Raw genomic sequence first — 21751 nt, 5'->3', positions numbered from 1 at the left:
CAGCGTACCTTTGTCACCCAGGAGGCAGGAGACTGCTTTCTCCCCTTTTCTATGTGCTAACATAGTCATGTATGACCTTGATTTGTTCGGTATGATACTCCTCATTCAAATATATACCTAATATTAATGTGTCCTGTTCCTGTTGAATTCTACGAATTGTATGTGGAATTTTTACGTTGAGGAATAGACGTTTTATGGCACTGCATTCCTAGAGCCTTACTGGCCTTATATTTCTTGTGTGACAGCTTGACTGAGTTATTATTGTTTTACGATAGGTCAGAGGGAAGTGTTTTTCATGGTTCGTGGAAACAGACATCTTGCCAAGACTAATTAGCTGTTTACAGCTCTGGACAGGTCTGGACTCTGCATCTATTTGTGTTTTAGTTAAGATAAGAGGCTCTTTTGAAGTTCGTTAAAACTTACAGCTGCAAATTTCACAGTTTTCAGGAGGAGTGAGGGGAGGAAGGTCATTGCTCATGAAAAACAAAAATGGCTGTCGCATACAGGTTCCATGTTCCTATTGCGCACAATCGTTACAACACCTACCCAAACCTGCCCCAGATTACTGTATTGTTTCTGTTGCCGGGCTCCTACAAACAAACCAAAAGAAGTTTGATTAGGCATTTTCTGACCGTGGCTTGATCTGTTATAGCCAAGTGCTGCTGGCAACGGTGCCAACAGGTGCTGACCACCTACTTTGACCGCTTGGGCTTGTGAAATTATTCAGATTGAATATGTAGAAAGTATGATAGCATTGGATGAGGACAAATTGGACTCTTACAGTCTCACATGGACTGTCTGGAATAATTTCCAGTATTCTTCAAATTTTCATTCTTTTACCTCCTGTACGGTTTAATTTTCTGTTCGATTCCTGGATCCTTTCAGGAACTGGTGTTGCATTGCTGTTGGTTCAGTCAATACCTAAGGTTCTCTACCCCCTTCCCCACACCCTTGTCCCCCACCCTTTTTTTTCTTCTCACTTCCTTTTTCCTCTTTGATCTCTCTTTGCCTTCCTACATTATGTTTCTGTATATACGTCCCCCCCAGATCGTTTCTAAATAGGGCCAGAGATATACTCTCTCTGCTATTCTTATGTTCTCTCAGGTCCCTTGATATGTACCTGCAGGGAGATGTTAGATGATTTCCTTCTTTTTCTTTGATTATGCTCCTAATCTATGCTCTGATACTCTCTAGAGGGCTTCTCTTCCAGTTTCACATGCCTACTCATATATATATATATATATATATATATACACACACACACACACACACACACTGTATGTATTCCTGTTATGTACTGCCTACATAAGTGGAAACAAATCTGTAAGCACTTTATTTGCTTAGTTTGTACCCTCTTAGTATGCTTCAAGTTTTGTCTACTTGTATTGTTTATATTTTTAAAAACTTTAATAACACAGATTAAACATAAATTACACAGGTTAAAAAACTTTTGCTCCATGCTGAAACAACAGATTAGTAAATCAAAGCTCTATTCTGTATAGTTCCATCAATATGTTTTTAACACAAGATGGTTAATGCATTAAGGCAAAGGAAATTGAGAATTATAACCCCTTGCAGTCAACCGGATTAGTACAGGCAGACAATTGGTTTGTATAGCATCCTACAATTTGAACACTGCTTTCTGACCTACAGATTAAGCCACAGTATGACACATTTTCTTTGTATCTAGGAGCCAGCTAAAAAAGTTAGGAGCCAGTTTTTTTTTTTTTTTAACAAAAAAAGTTTTTTTTCCAACGACAAAACACTTTCTCTTATGTAGCACTGATGTGTATCTTTACAGATGCATGACACAGGTCTACACACAGTTATGCCTCTCAGCTTTTGCCTAATAACTTTTATAGGATCCCTAAGAATTTAATACATTAAAATTGTAATAAGTGAACAATAGTCTCCAGTCTCTGAAGGGAAACTCTGCAGACCCTGATGTAAAGGGGAACTCTGCGGCCCCCTTTACATCACAGTCCTGCATCATTCTCCTTTTCATCATGGAGTAGTAGCTAAATAGGCAGTCTGCCATCCAACAGCCTCCAGGGGGAAGCCATCCACCCTATTTTTATGAATAGTTTTGTGCCCTTGTAAAAACAAGGACAGTTTCCAACCCTGATGGGGCCCACTACTGACCCCGGTCCCTTGGGTAGTGCTTGAGTGCCTGAATGATCAGCCCACCCCCAGGTGCCAGAATGCATTTTCTAGTTGACATGGAGACCTGGCGCCTGGGACTTGTTGAGCCCTGAATTAAACTACTTTTATTAACCATATTGGCATGATTTTCTGTTTATTTAAAAGCTTAACTCGGCGTATAAAAAGAACCTCCTCTCACCCCTCCCCCCCCCCCCCCCATAACTGATAGCTACCGTGAACCCTTCCTCTAAGCCAGTCATTCTCAACAAGGGTTCTGTGGAACCCTAGGGTTTCTCTAGACATTGCAACGAGTTCCTTGCGATGTGGTTGAGGGACCTCTCATTTGAAGGACCAACACCACATTGTAGAGCCAGCCAGCAAGACATCAATGATCATTTTATCTGTAGCACAACTGTAATGCGGCATTCTTGCCACTGGCCACTGATGTAAAGGGCCTTTTTCCCAACCAACCATCAACAAATTAGTTTTAGCAGGGTTTCCCCAAGACCTGAAAATTATTTCAAGGTTTCCTTTGAGGCCAGAGGTTGAGAAAGGCTACTAATGACTGCCCAACAGCAGGATCCTCTCAGGATCTAAAAGAGAAGTGATGTTGTAGGAGGACTATCAGGGAACCGACAGCGTTATACACATCTGAAATGCTGGATTAGCAGTCCCCGCACCAGGAAAACAACGCCAACTAAAGACTTAGATGGAGGACTTAGGTGAGCATACCATTCTTCATGATAAACCATGTAGGGTGGGTTTAGAGAGAGGTTGGAGCGATTGGATGGAAGGGGGTCATGTATTGACCAGAGTTGGACTTTAATACTGTACACATAATTAAATGACAATTTAATATAGTATTCTATATTGGGATCAGTTTAGGTAAAAAGCAAAACATTGTTATAGTTCTTCAGCATACTAGATGCTCTGTCTCACCTGTCCACGCATTTGATTTTCAACTTTGGCCAAATGGTGCTGTAAGTCTTCTTCAAGTTCTGCCATCTGCATGGCTGTTGTCTCCTCAGTCCTAGAAAAAAAGAAAAATGTAAAACCTTACAGTATATGTAAACCCTCACCTTGCAAAACAACCCCCTCAGTTTATAACAGAAATGAAAAGCAAAACGTGTGCAGATGTAAAAAATATTATAAATATCTTTTTAATAAGTGATCACATACCCTCAGTTCTCAGCTGCATAAGGAGCACAGAGAGCTGGGGGAGGAGAAACAGCAGGACACTGGTCTTCCAGTGTGTGGCTGTGCAGTGTGTGTATGCGTGTGTGTGTGTGTGTGTGGGGGGGGGGGGTGAGGGTGTCAGCAGAAGTCTGGTTATTGGAGGAGAGCAGGCTGAATTCCAGCACTGCCAGAAAACTGACCGGGCTGTGCTCTTCTGCCTAGTTTGGTCAGTTTTTAATAGGAATGCAGAGGTACTGACAGGAACACTGCAGAAAACAATATTGTTATGTTTGATTAAAGAGTTTAATAACATTAAGGGGACATTTTTAACTTGAGTTTTTTCTTTTTGGTGGGTTTAAGCTTTTATAGTAGTGTAGCATAGCTTACAGGGCAGCTGTACATGTTATTTACTTGTGTTCTCATCCTGTCAGAGCAGAAATGTCAGGCCTGAGTCAGTCTGTCAGTCCTTATGGAAGCTGATCAGTCTCCAGCTTGAGCTCAGTACAATTCAATAATAAAAGAGGGTTAGGAAGGCCCTGCTCCTGGGAGCTTACAATCTAATAGGGAGTGGCAAGTAGAACAAAAAGGTAAGAACTGAGGGATAAACTGATGGGAGGAATAAAAGATTCAGTTGTTGGCTGAAGGCAGGATAGGCTGGAATCCTTTCCTGGAAAGAGGAGTTTCCAGGGATCACCTAAAAGTGGACAGAGTAGGAGATAGGTGGACAGATTGGGGCAGGGAGTTCCAGAGGATGGTGTGTGTGTATTCTTTTTTTTGGGGGGGGGCGCGTAGATACACTTTAAACCCCCTGCCCAACCTTTGGCCTGGGGGCTGCATGTAGCCCTTTGGCACTTTTTGCATGGCCCTTGAGACTCTGCAGACACTAATCTGTATTTCCTTGCTGCCTTCAGCCTAATGTTTCTTAAGCCTGGGTTGACACTGATGCTTTGCAGAATTCACATTGTTTTTTTGTCCGAATTCTGCACCGCATTTGCACCCCGTTCACGCAACAGCCCAAAATCGATTCGCAAAACGCGGTGCGATGTGCAGAATTGGAACCCATAGGTGTGAATACCCATGCAATACGATTCTAGTGCAAACCAAAAAAAGGGTCCTGCACCTTTTTTGGTGCGGATGCGGTGCGATTTGAACCATACAAAATGTATGGCTCAAATCGCACCGCACAGCATTCGCATGTGATTTGCACAGGAATGCGGTGCGGGTCCTGTGCGAATCACATGCGATATACTGCACCGTATCAGTGTGAACCCAGGCTCAGTTTATGTCTTCTGAAGCAGTGCCCAAAAACTCCTCATGTCAGCAGTCTATGGCCATCCCTTGTATCATGCCTATAGTCTTTGACCATATCCTTTTGTTTGCCTGCTGTCTTGAGTTTTATGTGGGGCCCCTTGGTAATATCAGGGCCCACACCTGAGGCCCCCATAACAAGAAAGTTGGCCACCGCTTCTTTAGACTATCATTTTGCAAAGCCTTCAGTGTTCTTCATGTATTCCTGACAGTACCTGTGTTATATTAGTTTTTTTGAGTGTCTGATATCAGTTTGGAGGAAGACATAGAAGGTCCTTACATCCTGCCACTTTGGGGCTTATTTAAAAAGCAGCGGTATGGACACTTGGACGCTACAGATTTCAAGGCATTTGTATCTCTGCAATGCAGATCAGTGGTGGGAGAGGCAAGTATGAACTCTTCTTTGCTGGTAACATTTTGTTTTTCAATACCTATTTTAGCAAGAGTCACTTTCAGCACTCATTTTAGGAAATTTATGGAATTAATGAGGTATTAAATCCCAAACCAAAAATGTGATACATTGCAGCGTACCAGTCATTAGATGTGGTGGCTGCATTTGTTTTCTTTAGGCATTTTTCCTTCTGTTTTCACCTGTATATCTGGCTAATAACACACCCTCTGTAATAGAGTGCCTCTATTCTGGATGAATGAGCACAGGGGGCACATTTGGACAGCAGCATTGTCAGTCTGGGAGAGGGAGTTGTTGGATGCGCAGTTTTAGAAACATTAACAAATTAAAGGCATACTCTAGCTCACACTTTGTAATCAGTTACAATAACAGTTTTTTCTCTTTTTGGACAAAGGTTTTATATAAATACAAATTGATCACTGTAAGCAGGGCAGCAGTTAGAAACCACAGGGCCCCATACAGCCAACCTGACAGGGCCCTTCCCAAAAGAAACACATTTTACTATGCTTTGGTTTATGAATGAAAACAGTGAATGATCATTACCGATCACTCATTGCGTTCATTCAGGAAAGGAAGGGGCTGGTAAATGTGACATATTTACCATCCCCTTCCCCACTCTCCATCCTGAAGGATCCTATTGTGCGCTTGCAGCTGCCGGTGGGAAGGAGAGGAGGGAAGCCAGGAGCATTGCGGGGGTGGGGGGCACACAGGGGGGTCCAGGGCAGCAGGGGAAAACGTATGGTGCACAGAGAAGGTGATAAGTGCAGCAGGGGGGGCATTACTGGAACCGATCACCTGTATGTCTCTCTCTCTGCAGCAGCTGAAAGCCAGCAGGAGGGAGAGGAGAAGCTTTCAGCTGATGCAGAGAGAGACATTTATCGGTTCCAGTAATTGCCTCCCCCCACTGTGCCAATCTCTCTCCCAGCTCACATCTGATTCACCCAGCTGCCTGGGCCCCACTACTGACTTGGGCCCCGTATAGGAGGACTGGTGGTACCCCATTATCCACAGCCCTGACTGTAAGCACCCCTGTCAGTGGCAATCTATTAACTGTGACATCTGCTGGAGAGCTTGTTCTGTTGAAAAACAACAGATTTACTGACCAAATCATCAGGTGAAAAAAAAAAAGAAGGAAAGCCTAAAAAAGGAAACTGATGCAATATAATAAATGTTGGCTTTTGGGTTTAATACCACTTTAAGTCTACTGCTAGAATTAATTAACATCAGTAAAACAAATGAGAAAACAGGAAGCATTTAAATAAAAAAAGCATGAAAAAGATGAGATTTGTTTCTGCACGTTCTGTGTTCAGATGGTTCAATACTATGAAGTAACATATTGTTCTGGATCACTGCCTGTAATGAAAGCTGTGGTAGATCCTCAGCACTGAAGGAATGGATTTCCGCATGGTGAGAGCATTGAACGTAGAGTATCATAATACTCCTCAAGCAGTTCCCTGCTCCATTTCTTCATGGATGAAAGGACACATTCCTCTAGTAGAGTCACGGAGATTTCACACAACATGTCAGCAAATTAAACCACCAGAGCAAACAAAGATTTCCAACATATGACATATCAGACTTTTATAAAGAGGCTCGATACTCAATAAAATAGTAAAGTCTAACCCCCTGTTCATACATTCTTAAATAGACTGCCAGTACGAAGTAGACAACTGGGGCTGATTCACATGGGAGCTGCGGCTAGCAGAGTGTGAATGAGCACCTTGTTAATGCACCTGGAGCTGCGGGCAGGATCGTGCAGAGGCAACAGGCGTGAGCGGCGTGCAGGGGTAGCTGAGCTGTTCCAAATTCAGACAGTTACTAAAATTGAAGAGTGCAAAATCTGGGGCAGCTCTGCAGAGAAACCAATCAGCTTCCAGATTTTTTTTAACTGAAGCAAAAATTGGAACTTTAGTATACAACTTAAAAAGGAGCGGACAGGCGGAATTTTAATACAGAAGAGACATGCTTTGTCTCTTCTGCATTAAAGTTACCTACCAGCCTGTCCGCTCCTGTACAGTGAGCCACGCAGGCGCAGCTCACTGCACAAAATTACCAATAAATCCTCAAAAAGTGCAGCGCCACCAAAATAACTGTGTGATAGCAAACATGTGATCAAAGAAGTACAGTATATAAAAAGTAAAATGAAATAAAATAAATTCCACATGAAATAGTTTCAAAGTCTCAGTGAAACTCAAAACAAATCCACCGCCTTGCCAGTTGTGATCATTCTTCATATAGTGTAATCAGAGGTCCACCATCACCTCCCTGTGAATTAAAAATTCACCAGCACTGATGGCCGCCATTATTACAGCATATGTGCTCATATAAAATCTTCACAACAACCAGTGTGTATGCGATATCTCCCAGTAACTGGATCAACAGGCACCTCTCAGTGGGAACAGGGCTTCATTCTTCCTCTGGAGGGCCTGTTACCTGTATATATTTGTGTAGGTTTGTTGTACTACCTTTGGGTGAGATACACAGAATATAACTGAATACTAACATTTATAGGTAAAGTTGATCCAGGGAATATCCGATTGCCTCTCGGGGATCAGGAAGGATTTTTTTCCCTGCAGGAGCAAATTGGATCATTCTTTGCTGGGTTTTTTTTGCCTTCCTCTGGATCAACTGTGGGTGTAGGATTATAACTTTTTTTTTAATGGATGAACTGGATGGACTTTTATCTTTTTTTCAGCCATATTACCTATGTGAGAGCGCCACACAGCAGAATACACAGCGTAGATTTATTCTTCGATTTGATTCAATCAAATGAAAATCTGACTGAACTCCCGGGAGCGATGCGCGGGAGTGATGTCATCCCCACCTGGCCAATGACAGCGGCCGCCGTTTGGGAAATGAAAGCTGGCTGCCTGAAGAGGTCAGCGGCCGGGTGTGGAGCCCTGGGACTGCTCAGCACTGAATCAGAGAGAGTATAGTTCTGCTTTAACTGAACAAGCAGACGTTAGAAGCCGATTGGTTTCTATGTAGAGCTTCACCAGATTTTACTCTCTCCAGTGTGTGTTCAGGTCTACTCACCCATCCCTGCATGCCTGGAAGCAGAAATACAGTGGGTATAGAAAATAATCACCCCTTCAAAATAATCACATTTTGATGCTTTGCAGCCTGAAATGAAGACAGACACTGTTTTTGTTTTATCCAGCTGGATTTACAGCTGTGCAACCTATAACATCCAAGTGAAAGATATCAACATGCCAGAAAAAGACAAAAAAGTTAAAAAACAGAATCACTGAGTTGGAAAATGGATCACCCCCTTATGTCAGTATTTTGTTGGACCACCTTTTGCTTTATTTCCAGCCTTTAGTCTGTCGGGATATGTCTCCACTAATTTTGCACATCTAGACTCTGCAATATTTGCCCATTTTTCTTTGCAGAACTGCTCAAGTTCAGTCAAATTTGATGGTGACCATTTGTGGACTGCAGTCTTCAAGTCATTCCTCAGATTTTCAATGGTGTTTAAGTCTGGGCTCTGACTAGGCCATGCAAGGACATTCACCTTTTTCTCCTTCAACCATTGTGTGGTCATTTTTGCTGTGTGCTTTGGGTTCTTGTAATGTTGGAAGGTAAACCTTTTTCCCACTGACAATTTTCTGGCAGCGGGCTCCAGATTTTCCTCAAGAATTTGATAGTATTTTGCCCCATCCATTTTTTCTTCTATCCTGACAAGTGCTCTAGTCCCTGCTGCAGAGATCCCCCATAACAGGATATTCCCACCTCCATGCTCTACTGTAGGAATGGTGTTATTTGGATGGTGAGCTGGATTGGATTTCCACCAGACATATCGTTTAGTGTTGAGTCCAAGTAATTCAATTTTAGTCTCATCTGACCAGAACACCTTTTTCCATGTGACCTCAGAATCTTCAAGGTGCATTTTGGTAAAGCTCAGTCATGACTGCATGTGGCCCGCCTTGAGGAGCGGCTTTTTTCTTGCAACCCTCCCATACAAGTCACATTTGTGGAGAATTTCTGATATTGTTGTCACATGCACACAATGACTACTCTTTGTCATAAATTCCTGCAACTGCTTCAGGGTTGCTGTAGGCCTCTTGGTTGCCTCTCTGACCAGTTTCCTCCTGGCTCTTTCATCCAGTTTGGAGCGACTTCCTGATCCAGGGAGGGTCTGTGTTGTACCAAATACCTTCCAAATCCTAATAATAGACTTCACTGTGCTTCTAGGCATTGATAAAGCCTTTGAAATGTTTTTATTTTATCCATCCCCTGACTTGTGCCTGTCCACAATTTTATCCTGGAGATCTTTTGACAGTGCCTTGCCACCCATAGCTGATTGCTTCAGTTGCACTAGCAGGGACTGAAATGCTCCTGGAAAGCTCTTTTCATGCTGAGCTAATCAAAATGACCACAGCTTACCACAGTTGAAAGTCAAATGGCTTTGTATGCCATTGAGAAGGTGATTAACTACACCTGATTGAGTCATTTTTAGGAGAGGGGGTGATTCTTTTTCCAACTCAGTGATTCTGTTTTTCATTTTTTAAATTTTTTTTCTGACATGTTGGTGTTATATCTTTTACTTGGATGTTATAAGTTGCGCTAAGTAAATACAGTTGAATAAAATAAAAACTGTGTCTGTCTTCATTTCAGCAAGGGAGAATTTCACCAGCACACCGAGGATCACCAATATGAATCCAAAAGTTTTAATGAACGATCACATAGTTACAGCAAGGCAACGTTTCAGAGTCTCACAGGATGACGATGTAACAAGCCTGATGAAGGGGTCCTGTGAGACTCCGAAACGTTGCCTTGCTGTAACTATGTGATGGTTTATTAAAACGTTTGGACCCATATTGGTGATCCTTGGTGTGCTGGTGACATTCTCCCTTGCTGATTCTGTATGGTTCAAGCCTAAAGGTGTTACACACTTTTACAAGTGCCAGGTATTTTTTACTGCCAAAATGATGCTTCCAGGACCAAAGGTTTCTAGGAGAGTTGGCAAAATCCAGTCCAGTGTGCATGAGTATTTAATTGTGGTAACTACATTAGTTTTCTTTAGGCTTTATTCCAGGACACTGCTGTGGGGGGAGGTGATATGAAGGGGGCAGAGGACACTGCTGTGGGGGAAGGTGAGGTGAAGGGGGCAGAGGACACTGCTGTGGGGGGAGGTGATATGAAGGGGGCAGAGGACACTGCTGTGGGGGAAGGTGAGGTGAAGGGGGCAGAGGACACTGCTGTGGGGGGAGGTGATGTGAAGGGGGCAGAGGACACTGCTGTGGGGGGAGGTGATATGAAGGGGGCAGAGGACACTGCTGTGGGGGGAGATGATGTGAAGGGGCAGAGGACACTGCTATGGGCAGGGCCACCCCCATAGCAGTATCCTCTACCACCCTTCTCCGCCCCCACACTAATGTTCTCTGCCCTCCCTTTCCCCCATAGCAGTGACCTCTTACTCCCTCTCCCCCCTCTCCAGTAGTGTCCTCTGCTCAACCCTTCCCTCCCATTGACAGGTATTTTCAAAATCTGATTGCCAGCAAATGGCTGGGGATTTGGATTTTACCGCCCTTTCTACCCTAGCGCCCTTAGGCAGCTGCCTAAGCAGCCTTATGCTGGCATCCAGGGGGCCTTTATTTTCCTCCTGCAGCAACTGAAAGCCAGCATGTCCTCCTCTCCCTCCCACCAGTGTACAATTGCTGCAGGAGGAAAATCCAGGGGATCAGGTCCAGTAAATGCCTCCCCAACCGCCCTACTGACACCGTCTATTTTTCAGGTAGGCTAAGCTTGTATTTTTACTGTGACATTTGTTTTATTATATTTTTCAATAATTTCCTTACCATTTAGTTAGGCCTTGCTAGTTATTATTTTTTTTTTTTTTTTTAATGGCGCTGAACCCAGGTGATCTTGGATCTCTTTCGTGTTGTTCAGTAAGATCTCCACCTCTCAAACGTTGCCTACCCCTGAGCTACACTAACATAAAGTCAGCTCCAGCTAACACTTTACAAGCACTTACAGCAACAGTTTTTTTCTTTTTGGGATAAAGTTTTTACAGAAATTAATAAAAGCTGACCATTGTATGCACCCTTGTCAGTGGTAAATAGTTTGTCTCATCCCTCTAACTGCCGCTTATGCTGGACAGTTTGTTCTATCCATTCACATTACTGTAAAAATCACATATACAAGTGATTTTTAGCCCTGGTTCACACTAAAAGCAATTTTTAAATCGTACTACTTCACCTGAAGTAGAGCAATACCAAAGCCGCAGATCAGTGCGAATTGTACCTCCGATTTCACTGGGGCTTGCAATGTTATTTAACAGAAGCTCTGAGGAAGAGGGTTCTGCCCCCGAAACGCGTCAACTCATCCGCATCACTGATTCAGCATTTGTGACTGTTTTTGTGGACCTTTTCACACTGCTTTTACTCATCGTTAGTTTGTGAGTAAATTCATTTGTCTTTCAATAAATTCGTGGTCTACCACATTAATGTACGATGAGAGTGCACCCTTGTTTTGTTCTTCCTTAGAAGTCAATGCAAGTCGCAATGAAATCAGAAAAAAGTAGTGCAGGAACTATTTTTAAAATCGCACTTCAAATCGCAATGATTAAAACAGTGCCATAGAAATACATTAGATGCAACTTCAGGTGCGATTTGTATATTGCGTGTCACATCTGAAGTCGCACCGGTGTGAACCAGGGCTTAATTACCAGCCCGAGCATAGTTGCATTGTTTTCAATAAAGCCATTCACACAGATGCGTATACATGAGCTGCTTTTACATCCGTAACACAGAATCCAAAAATATGCACCTTAAAACATGCACTTTGCCTGCTTTTAGGCCCGTAAATTAAATCTAAACAAAGGGATAAAGTAAATGATCATGAAAAGAAACCATGTACTAGACATGTGTACAGGGGCGGACTGACAACTCATGGGGCCCCTGGGCAATAGGGGATCATGGGGCCCCTGTGTCCTTGCCCACACTCAAAAAAAAAGCCTATAAAAAAGTACCAGGGGCATTTCATAGGGCCCCCTACTGACCCCGGGCCCTTGGGCAGTGCCCAAGTTCTCGAATGGTCAGTCCGCCCCTGCATGTGTAGTAACATCAGCTACATTTTTATGGCTGTTTGAAAGAGATTGCAGAATGACAGGCGTAATGGCTGGATCACCAGGTGAAAATAAAGGATAAAAGTCTGAAAAAAGAAAACTAATGTAGCCACCACATCCAAGAATTGGTAAAGCCACAATATAATATTTTTTTTCTGTTTTAAATGAGTATAAAAGATTTAAAAAAACATCCCGTCACCCATATCATGCTCACAACAAATCCCTTTACAACAAATACAAATACACATCACGTGCCCTCTTCCTATATTGTAGTAACTTTGTCTCCCATGAAAGCATGTTCATTGATCTCCATCCAGTACCAGAGGTTAGCGGGTTCTATACACATAACACAACAACAACACATAAACACACAAACCTTTTGAGGACAGATTCCAGCTTTTCAGTGTTCAGCCGCTGAGTGCGGAACTCATAGGACATGTTTTCAACCAGCCTTTCATATTGCTGAAGCAGTCCGGGCACCGGGACCCCCTGGAGTTCCTGGTATAAGTTCCATAGCTGTTCTCTGGTATCACTACAAAAAATAGAGAGATTCAAATCTTCACCAACATACATACATTAGTTGTTATATATATATATATATATATATATATATATATATATACTTTACAAATTCTGCTATAGATGACAATGATGAACAAGAAAACAGTCTTCCCTTTCCTATGCAAAAGACTTTTCCTGATTAGCTACATGGCTTTTTCATGTTACCTGCTAACATGTAAGATTACAATGTGTTCACATTTCTCCCATGTGCCTAAAACCATTTATTTGTATGTCACGGACACCAATGAGGGGGAGGAAGGTTTTAATTACTGCCACTGTCACTGACACCAATGAAGGGGAGGGAGGTTTTAGTTACTGCCACTGTCACTGACACCAATGAAGGGGAAGCAGGTTATTATTGCTGCCATTGTCACTGACACCAATGAACAGGAGGGAGGTTATTATTGCTGCCACTGTCACTGCCACCATTGATGGGGAGGGAGGCTAATATTGCTGCCACTGTCACCGACACCAATGAAATGAAGGGAGGTATTACTGCTGCCACTGTCACCGACACCAATGAAGGGGAGGGAGGTTATTATTGCTGCCACTGTCACTGACACCAATGAAGGGGAGGGAGGTTTTTATTGCTGCCACTGTCACTGACACCAATGAAGGAAGGAGGGTTATTATTCCTGCCACTGCCACTAACAAAGGGGAGGGAGGTTATTATTGCTGCCACTGACACCAATGAAGGGGAGGGAGGTTATTATTGCTGCCACTGACACCAATGAAGGGGACGGAGGTTATTATTGCTGCCACTGACACCAATGAAGGGGAGGGAGGTTATTATTACTGCCATGGTCACTGACACCAATTAAGGAGAGAGAGGTTATTATTGCTGCCACTGATACCAATAAAGGGGAGGGAGGTTACTATTGCTGCCAAGGTCACTGACACCAATGAAGGGGAGGGAGGTTATTATTGCTGCCACTGACACCAATGAAGGGGAGGGAGGTTATTATTGCTGCCAAAGTCACTGACACCAATGAAGGGGAGGGAGGTTATTATTGCTGCCACTGCCGTCAATGAAGGGGAGGGAGGTTAATATTGCTGCCACTGACACCAATGAAGGAGAGGGAGGTTATTGCTGCCACGGTCACTGACACCAATGAAGAAAGGAGGGTTATTATTGCTGTCACTGCCACCAATGAAGGGGAGGGAGGTTATTATTCCTGTCACTGTCACCGACACCAATGAAGGGGAGGGAGGTTATTATTGCTGCCACTGTCACTGACACCAATGATGGGGGGAGGGTTATTGTTGCTGCCACTGACACCAAAAAAAGAAAGGTAGGGTATTATTGCTACCACTGTCACTGACAACAATGAAGCAGAGGGAGCTTATTATTGCTAAAAAATATAAAATAAAAACTGCGCTTAGTGCGCCAATAATCAATACTCACAGACAGCTGCACTCAAGGAAACACCAAATACAAAAATGTAAAGAAAGTTAAGTAACTAAATATTGTTGCGCTGTGCCTTTAAATCTTGTGCAAACAACAAGTGCTCCATACAGATATGCAGTGCTTATAAAACACAACCATATAGAACAAATGTGTCAAAAAGAGCAATGCCTTATGAACATCAAACACAATCAATTTTATATTAAAAATACAACAGATAAATGTACTATGCCTTTAAATGATACATCAAATGAATGTACTGTGCCTTTAAATAATAAAACCATAATAAATGTCAAATAGCAATACTATAAATATACTGTATATCAATGGTGCATAAGGGACACAATTAACAGTGCTCCAGCCATCCGGCAAGAGAGAACAAATGGCAGTCCATAGTGTAAAACTCAATATTTTTATTAATAAAAAATAAGTATACATCTAGCACTGCATATTTGTAAGGCGCACTCATTGCACACATACGTTTGCCAAGATTTAAAGGCACAGCGCAGCAATATTTAGTTACTTAAGGTTAATATTGCTGCCACTTTCACAGACACCAATGCGGGGGAAGAGTTAATACGTCACCAGGGGCGGACTGACAAATCATGGTTCCCCCAGGCAATTTTGGATCATGGGGCCCCTGTGTCCTTGCCCACACTCAAAAAAGCCTATAAAAAAAGATACCAGGGGCATTTCCTGGGGCCCCCTACTGACCCTGGGCCCTCGGGCAGTGCCCGAGTGCTGGAATGGTCAGTCCGCCCCTGTAGGTCACTGTTGCTGACACCAATGAATGGTGGGGGGGTATTATCACAGTCAATGTCACTGACACCAGTGGGGGGTAATATTGTTGACTCTACTCTAAGCTGAACGGCACTTGTGCAGCCATGTCTATGGCAATATGTTGCTTTCATACAGGCTGCTGTGAGAGATGGATACAGCAGCAAAGAAGAGCAATCGTAAAGCTTCTGGGGTGGTGGTGGTGGGGGGGTAATCACCGTTATGCACATGTCTATTCTTGGTTTTATTACTATACATATTGCTATCAGCTGATATATTTTAGATTAGAAATTGTACAAAAAAAACTGACACATGGATAGGCCCTTTTACCCAGACACCACTGCTCTATATTACTTATACAGGCGTACCTCGGTTTATGAATTTATTGCGTTCTTTGGGACATTTCGTATTGCGAATAATTTGTAAATCGAAACACGATTTCACATTGGAATGTAGTGAAAACCAATTAATCCATACTGAAGGTCAGAAAAAAGTAAAAAGAAAGTCTTTCATCTATTCAAAACTCTTTATAAAGTGCACTTTAAAGGCATAAATACTGTACAGGGACATGATTAAAATAAATTTGTAAATGCATTGCAAAGCAATTAATCCGTTCCGGAGGTCAGAAAATCAGAAAAAAGTTAAAAAATGGTCTTATCTGTTCAAAACTCTTTATAAAGTGCACTTTAAAGGCACGGGGCCGGCGCTATAAACGCTTCATATTGCGAAAAAAAATTAGTAAACTGAGACATTATTTTCAATGGATTTTCATTCGTAAACCGAAAATTACATTAACTGAAGCGTTCGTAAACAGAGGTACAATGAAAAAAATCAGCGAGCTCTTAAGATAAAATCAGCAGCAAATGCACTAAAAGGGAACCAGAAACCTTCAATAGCATAAATGATCAGAGTGCAGTGCTATAAAATTAATGACGTGTCTAATATCAAATAATAAAAAGTATATAAAATTGATAATGATGCGTATAGTGCAAAAAACAAACAAACCACACACTGTAATTAAAGTGCAATAGTATAACATCAATATATGCAAAAAAAAAAAAAAAAAAATAATATATATATATATATATATATATATATATGGATGAAAGTCCATGTGGTGGTGAATTTCTGACATCAATTAGGTAGTAATGTTACGTGAAGATCCTGTGCTCAGGTGATCTCAAATACATTCCATGTGCTATTATTCTGTTCGGTGAAGTGCAGGAGATATAATACAAATGCGCACTCACCAGATGCGCATTATAAATACGCAATTTGTATAAATGGTATAATCTGCCAGAGGTCCCCTTTAAGGTGGAACGGATGTGCAGCCTGGATAGAATCTCTCTCCTCTGGATCCGGAGCAGCTCTACAGCTGTCCTTCACATGGGATTCTGAAAATTATTAGCTCAGTGCAGAGCCAAGAAAGAGGGTGCCCATAGTGTAGTATTTACTGATTTATTGCATAAAAGCATAAGTATCATCCACGTGGAGAAAAATGACATGTATAAGCAAAGCCGTGGAGTATTGCACTGACCAGCCACTCTCTAAGATGGCCACCGGACCTTCGCGAGGCTCCGGCGGCGTGACGTTTCGGCTCCTCCTCGACGCGTTTCGTGCCACGCACATTTTCAAAAGATATATATCTTTTTGCATATATTGATGTTTTACTATTGCACTTTAATTAGTGTTTTTTTTTTTTTTTTGCACAATAAGGACAATACACATCATTATCAGTTTTATATATAATTTGTTTGATATTAAACACATCATTAATTTTATAGTGCTGCACTCTTTGATCATGTAAACAGAGGTACACCTGTATATGTAGAAACTAGGCCAGTCACTAAATTATCATTTATTTCCTAGTCTTCCTTTGCCTCAACACTTTACATTCTGTGCATTTACATCAGTGCCGGCCTCAAGGAGCGTACAATCTCAGGGCCCGATCTCACATTCATACATACACATACTAGGGCTAATTCAGACAGGCCCTAGTATGTGTATGTATGAACAGAATGTGGGTCCAATGCAGTCATGGTGTGTGCTGCTCTGAAAGGTGGCAGGAGCTCAGTGGACAACCATCCCCTGAGCCTCCCTACTTTATACAGAGCAGGATGTGACGTGTGTGACGTCACTTCCTAGCCTGGAGCGGTCAGTTTCTGGGATCAGTGCACAGGGAAGCAGCAATTTGAACATGATCTGTATTCCATCAGCTGCAGTGGGGTACAATGGAGACATCCAGGGTCTAATAGACACCGAATGTCTCAAAGAGAACCTGTCACTTACATGCTACTTTTGGTCCCCTACATGATAGCAATATAAGTTCTGTAAAAAAACTAAATAACAAAACAAAAAACATTTTTTATTTAAAGAGACACATAAAAAATATTTTTTTACAGTTCCCCTCCCCCATACACACACGCAAGCAAAAACACACTGCACGTTACATATTGCTGTGCACTGATGCCACTGATGTCCACAGTGGGATCAGGAGCCGGAGCTAGTGGAACCCTACATACAGGGAGGTTTCCCGCACCACTCCTACATGAACTCAGACTCAAAGTCACTATGACAAGCTTGGGTTCACACAGCAGCTATGCAGGAAACCACGAGAATTGCACAGCATACCTGTTCAAATCGCATGCAATTCTTTGCAGTGCGATTTTAGCAAATTCATTTTGTATGGGCTCAACTCGCACTGCAAAAGTATCAGTTTCGGTATCGGGAACATTTGTGCAAGTACTCGGTATTGGCACCGATTCCGGTATTGGTATCGCTGAAACCCTAGTTTAAAATACCAGTCTTCCGATCACGAACGCTCTGACCTCTTTTCTACCAGGAGCAGAAGTTTTAGTTTGCCTCACCTGCCCGCAGCCAGTAAGGGGAAGCAGGGAATGCATAACCACGTCCCCTCTTTACACACTGCCATTTTGTTCCACTGACCACCAGCACAAGGGGACAAAGTTCCACTGACCACCAGCACAAGGGGGCAATGTTCCACTGACCACCAGCACAAAGTGGCAAAGTTCCCCTGACCACCAGCACAAAGTGACAAAGTTCCACTGACCACCAGCACAAGGGGACAAAGTTCCACTGACCACCAGCACAAGGGGACAAAGTTCCACTGACCACCAGCACAAGGGGACAAAGTTCCACTGACCACCAGCACAAGGGAGCAAAGTTCCCCTGACCACCAGCACAAAGTGACAAAGTTCCACTGACCACCAGCACAAGGGGACAAAGTTCCACTGACCACCAGCACAAGGGGACAAAGTTCCACTGACCACCAGCACAAGGGGACAAAGTTCCGCTGACCACCAGCACAAGGGGACAAAGTTCCACTGACCACCAGCACAAGGGGACAAAGTTCCACTGACCACCAGCACAAGGGGACAAAGTTCCACTGACCACCAGCACAAGGGGACAAAGTTCCACTGACCACCAGCACAAGGGAGCAAAGTTCCACTGACCACCAGCACAAGGGGGCAATGTTCCACTGACCACCAGCACAAGGGGGCAAAGTTCCACTGACCACCAGCACAAGGGGGCAAAGTTCCACTGACCACCAGCACAAGGGGGCAAAGTTCCACTGACCACCAGCACAAGCTAAATTCTTGTGTTAATGAAAGTGAATGTATTAAAACTCACAGCCAGTCCAATACATATATATCCTTGACAGCACACTGACCGGCCATGCAAAAGCTCAGACAAGTCACGGCTAATGAGTCGCGGCTCATGTTGTCATCGCCTGGCGCCGCTACTCCTTTCCGAGCATGCGCATGGTCCCTATGTGCACTATTATGCAATTCTTGGTGGTTGGGGTGATGCTGGTGCGACTTGGCTCACGTGCCGACAGAGGGCTCAGCATGCCTGCTGCGGCACGCGTGCCATAGGTTAGCCACCACTGTTATAGAGTCTCAAGGTTGCTCTTTCCTTTGGTGGATACTAGAGGGACTGAGGGACAAAGAGGAGAGTGTCCTCTTATTGCTTCCCGGTGTTGCTGGAGTATCCCACAGCTACCTGCACCCCATTCAAGTTCAAGTTTAAAATAAAGCAACAAAAAGACACCCATAGACTGTTCATTGACCCAGAAAGAGTGACCGTTGCCGTGTGCCTGGATGCCGCACCAACTTGGGGAAGAAACCTGGGACAAATCAGCGGGCCCTTCTGGGGGTGAGCACTACACTAGAACAGGGAGAACATATGCAATCAAACCAAGGACTCTAGTGCAGCTAGATACATGTGCTAACCACATACATTAAAGATACATAAAATTTAAAATGACAGGTTCATGTTGTGCATAAACTATCTAATATCACCATCAGCAAAACCTCTAATTGACATATAATGATGCATCAAATAAGCAGCACCTTTTGCTGTGGCCTCTAAAAACTCCGACATGTATAAACAGCTTTAAATGAAGCTTATTCATACATGTCTCGTCTAGAAAACCAAACCTCTGCTGAAGTTCTGCTGAATGCGTTAATTGCCAATGATTGCACGCCGCTTGCGTCCTTAATAGAGAGGCAATAAACGGGGATTATGAGTTGTATCAACATAGTAAAACAAGAAGGAGTCGCAGCAGGCTGGGGCTAGGACTGCGAAGAATGTGGGCGATGGCACGTTTCTTTTATCTTCATTAAACAGGTGTAACTCTTGAGGCTGGTTTTACGCGGCTCCTGTACCGTCAGATAGACCTGCACTGACATCTCAGGAAATGTTTGCAGTCTAGGTGGAGGATCAGAGCCATGACTCAATGAGTCAATGTGAGTCATTCAGACAGGCATTCGGCCAAACACGCTCTATCACAGTCACTGGAAGTGTTATCATACGCACAGACATATTTTATGGTTTATATTAGATGCTTAGATACTCTTGTCCCATTTAAGGCCAGCCATCTAACCATCTTCATGGTGCATGTGCTTTGTGGATTCATGTCTCTACAGTTCACTTAAAAGGATTCTGGTTGTGTCTAGGCACCAATAAGCATGAGATTTCCGGCCTCCACAGGTCTGATTTAATTGTTGCCGCCGCCTCATGACTGTTGGAGGGATGGCCAACACGTCAACGTGAGCTGCTGTACCGCTCACAGACACCCATGACAATTGACTTGACAAGGCTGCAGTTATTCACAATTATCACGGGTCTGAAGTCGTACAAGGGTTCACATTCATTTCCCTGGTTACAAAACCCATGATTAGTCATGGCACAGTGGTGGTAATGTATGGTGAGGTAGTTGGGAATCAACTGCGTAAATGAGGCCTAAGAAGGAGGTAGGTGAAGGTAATTCAATAACCTGTGACTCACATATAAAAGACGTCAAAGTCTTTTAAGCAGACCTGAAGGCAAAACATTTTTTTTTTCATTTTGGATAGAGTAAGGGAGGGCTATAATGCCTTCCCATTTGTGTCCCACTGGGGAGATTTTCCTTCACTTCCTGTCCAAGAGCCACAACAGGAAGTAAGAGGAAATCCTTCCATAGTGAGGGAAATCCGTGGTAATCACAAGAACTGTGAGTGTCCCTGTTGGAAGGTTTCTCCTCCATTGCTGTTCTGGTGACCATGCAAAATTTGGGATTTACTTTCAGTGATAATGGTCACCAGGACAAATAGAGAGGATTTATCAACTAACAACTATAAACGTTAGTTGGCAGGAGTTGCCTGCTTCCTAGCAACCAAGAACACTAGGCAACCTGAGCCACCTGCATCTTAGCAATGAAGGACACTAGTTTGCATAAACTGTCTGCACCCTAGCAACCAAAGAAGCTAGTTGGCAGGAACCCCTGGCATTCTAGCAACCAAGAACACTAGGCAGCAGGAGTTGCCTGCATCCTACCAACAAAGGATGCTAGATAGCAGGACACTAGTTAGAATTCTGGAGGAGGGGATGAGGCTCAGATCTGCGTACTTGAGGGACCTTGGCCAATCTCCTGGCAGGAGCCTGGGCATGCCGACCAAGGCAACCCTTAGCATCTTCCCACCCGGCCTATAGCAGATATACAGTCTGCTATTGGCTGAGCGGGACTCTTCTCCTTCTGAGTGGGCATCATATGACGTCCTGTCAGAAGGTGCCGCTCACGTGGAACTGTGGGTGACCCTGTTGGAAGGTTTCCCCTCTATTGCTGTTCTGGTGACCATGCAAAATTTGGGATTTGCTTTCAGTGATAACGGCCACCAGGACAAATAGAGAGGATTTATCAACCAATTAACAACTATGAACGTTAGTTGGCAGGAGTTGCCTGCTTCCTAGCAACCAAGAAAACTAGGCAGCCTGAGCCACCTGCATCTTAGCAATGAAGGACACTAGTTTGCATAAACTGCCTGAACCCTAGCATCCAAAGAGGCTAGTTGGCAGGAATCCCCGGAATTCTAGCAACCAAGAACACTAGGCAGCAGGAGTTGCCTGCATCCTACCAACAAAGAACGCTAAAAAGCAGGACACTAGTTCGAATTCTGGAGGAAGGGATGAGGCTCAGATCTGCGTATTTGAGGGACCTTAGCCAATCCTCTGGCTGGAGGCTGGGCATGGTGACCAAGGCAAACCTTAACACCTTCCCACATGGCCCATAGCAGATTTACAATCTGCTATAGGCCGAGCGGGACTCTTCTTCTTCTGAGTGGGCATCATATGACATCCTGTCAGAAGGTGCCGCTCGCGCAGAACTGCGGGTGTCCCTGCTGGAAGGTTTCTCCTCCATTGCTGTTCTGGCGACCAGAGATAATGGTCACCAGGACAAAGAGAGGATTTATCAACCAATTAACAACTATGAACGTTAGTTGGCAGGCGTTGCCTGCTTCCTAGCAACCAAGAAAACTAAGCAGCCTGAGCCACCTGCATCTTAGCAATGAAGGACACTAGTTTGCATAAACTGCCTGCACCTTAGCAACCAAAGAAGCTAGTT

At 43.5% G+C, this 21751-nt stretch overlaps 1 protein-coding gene across 2 annotated transcripts in view; it reads right to left on the bottom strand.

Annotated features, from left to right (window-relative positions):
- Nucleotides 1-21751, bottom strand: part of LOC149452441 (ras and EF-hand domain-containing protein-like) — a 109205-nt gene that overhangs the window by 67879 nt on the left and 19575 nt on the right. For both annotated transcript variants that reach the window (XM_089689385.1, XM_089689386.1), the window contains exons 2-3: nt 12481-12636; nt 3082-3172 (exon numbers count right to left, since the gene is read on the bottom strand). In XM_089689385.1, coding sequence (XP_089545511.1) covers nt 3082-3172; nt 12481-12636 — 247 coding nt within the window. The remainder of the gene's footprint in view (nt 1-3081; nt 3173-12480; nt 12637-21751) is intronic.

Source organism: Staurois parvus, unplaced genomic scaffold (assembly GCF_062004578.1).
Source record: "Staurois parvus isolate SC_StPar_1 unplaced genomic scaffold, SC_StPar_1.0 ptg000472l, whole genome shotgun sequence".
NCBI lineage: Eukaryota > Metazoa > Chordata > Amphibia > Anura > Ranidae > Staurois > Staurois parvus.
This window is presented reverse-complemented; position numbering and strand designations above follow the sequence as displayed.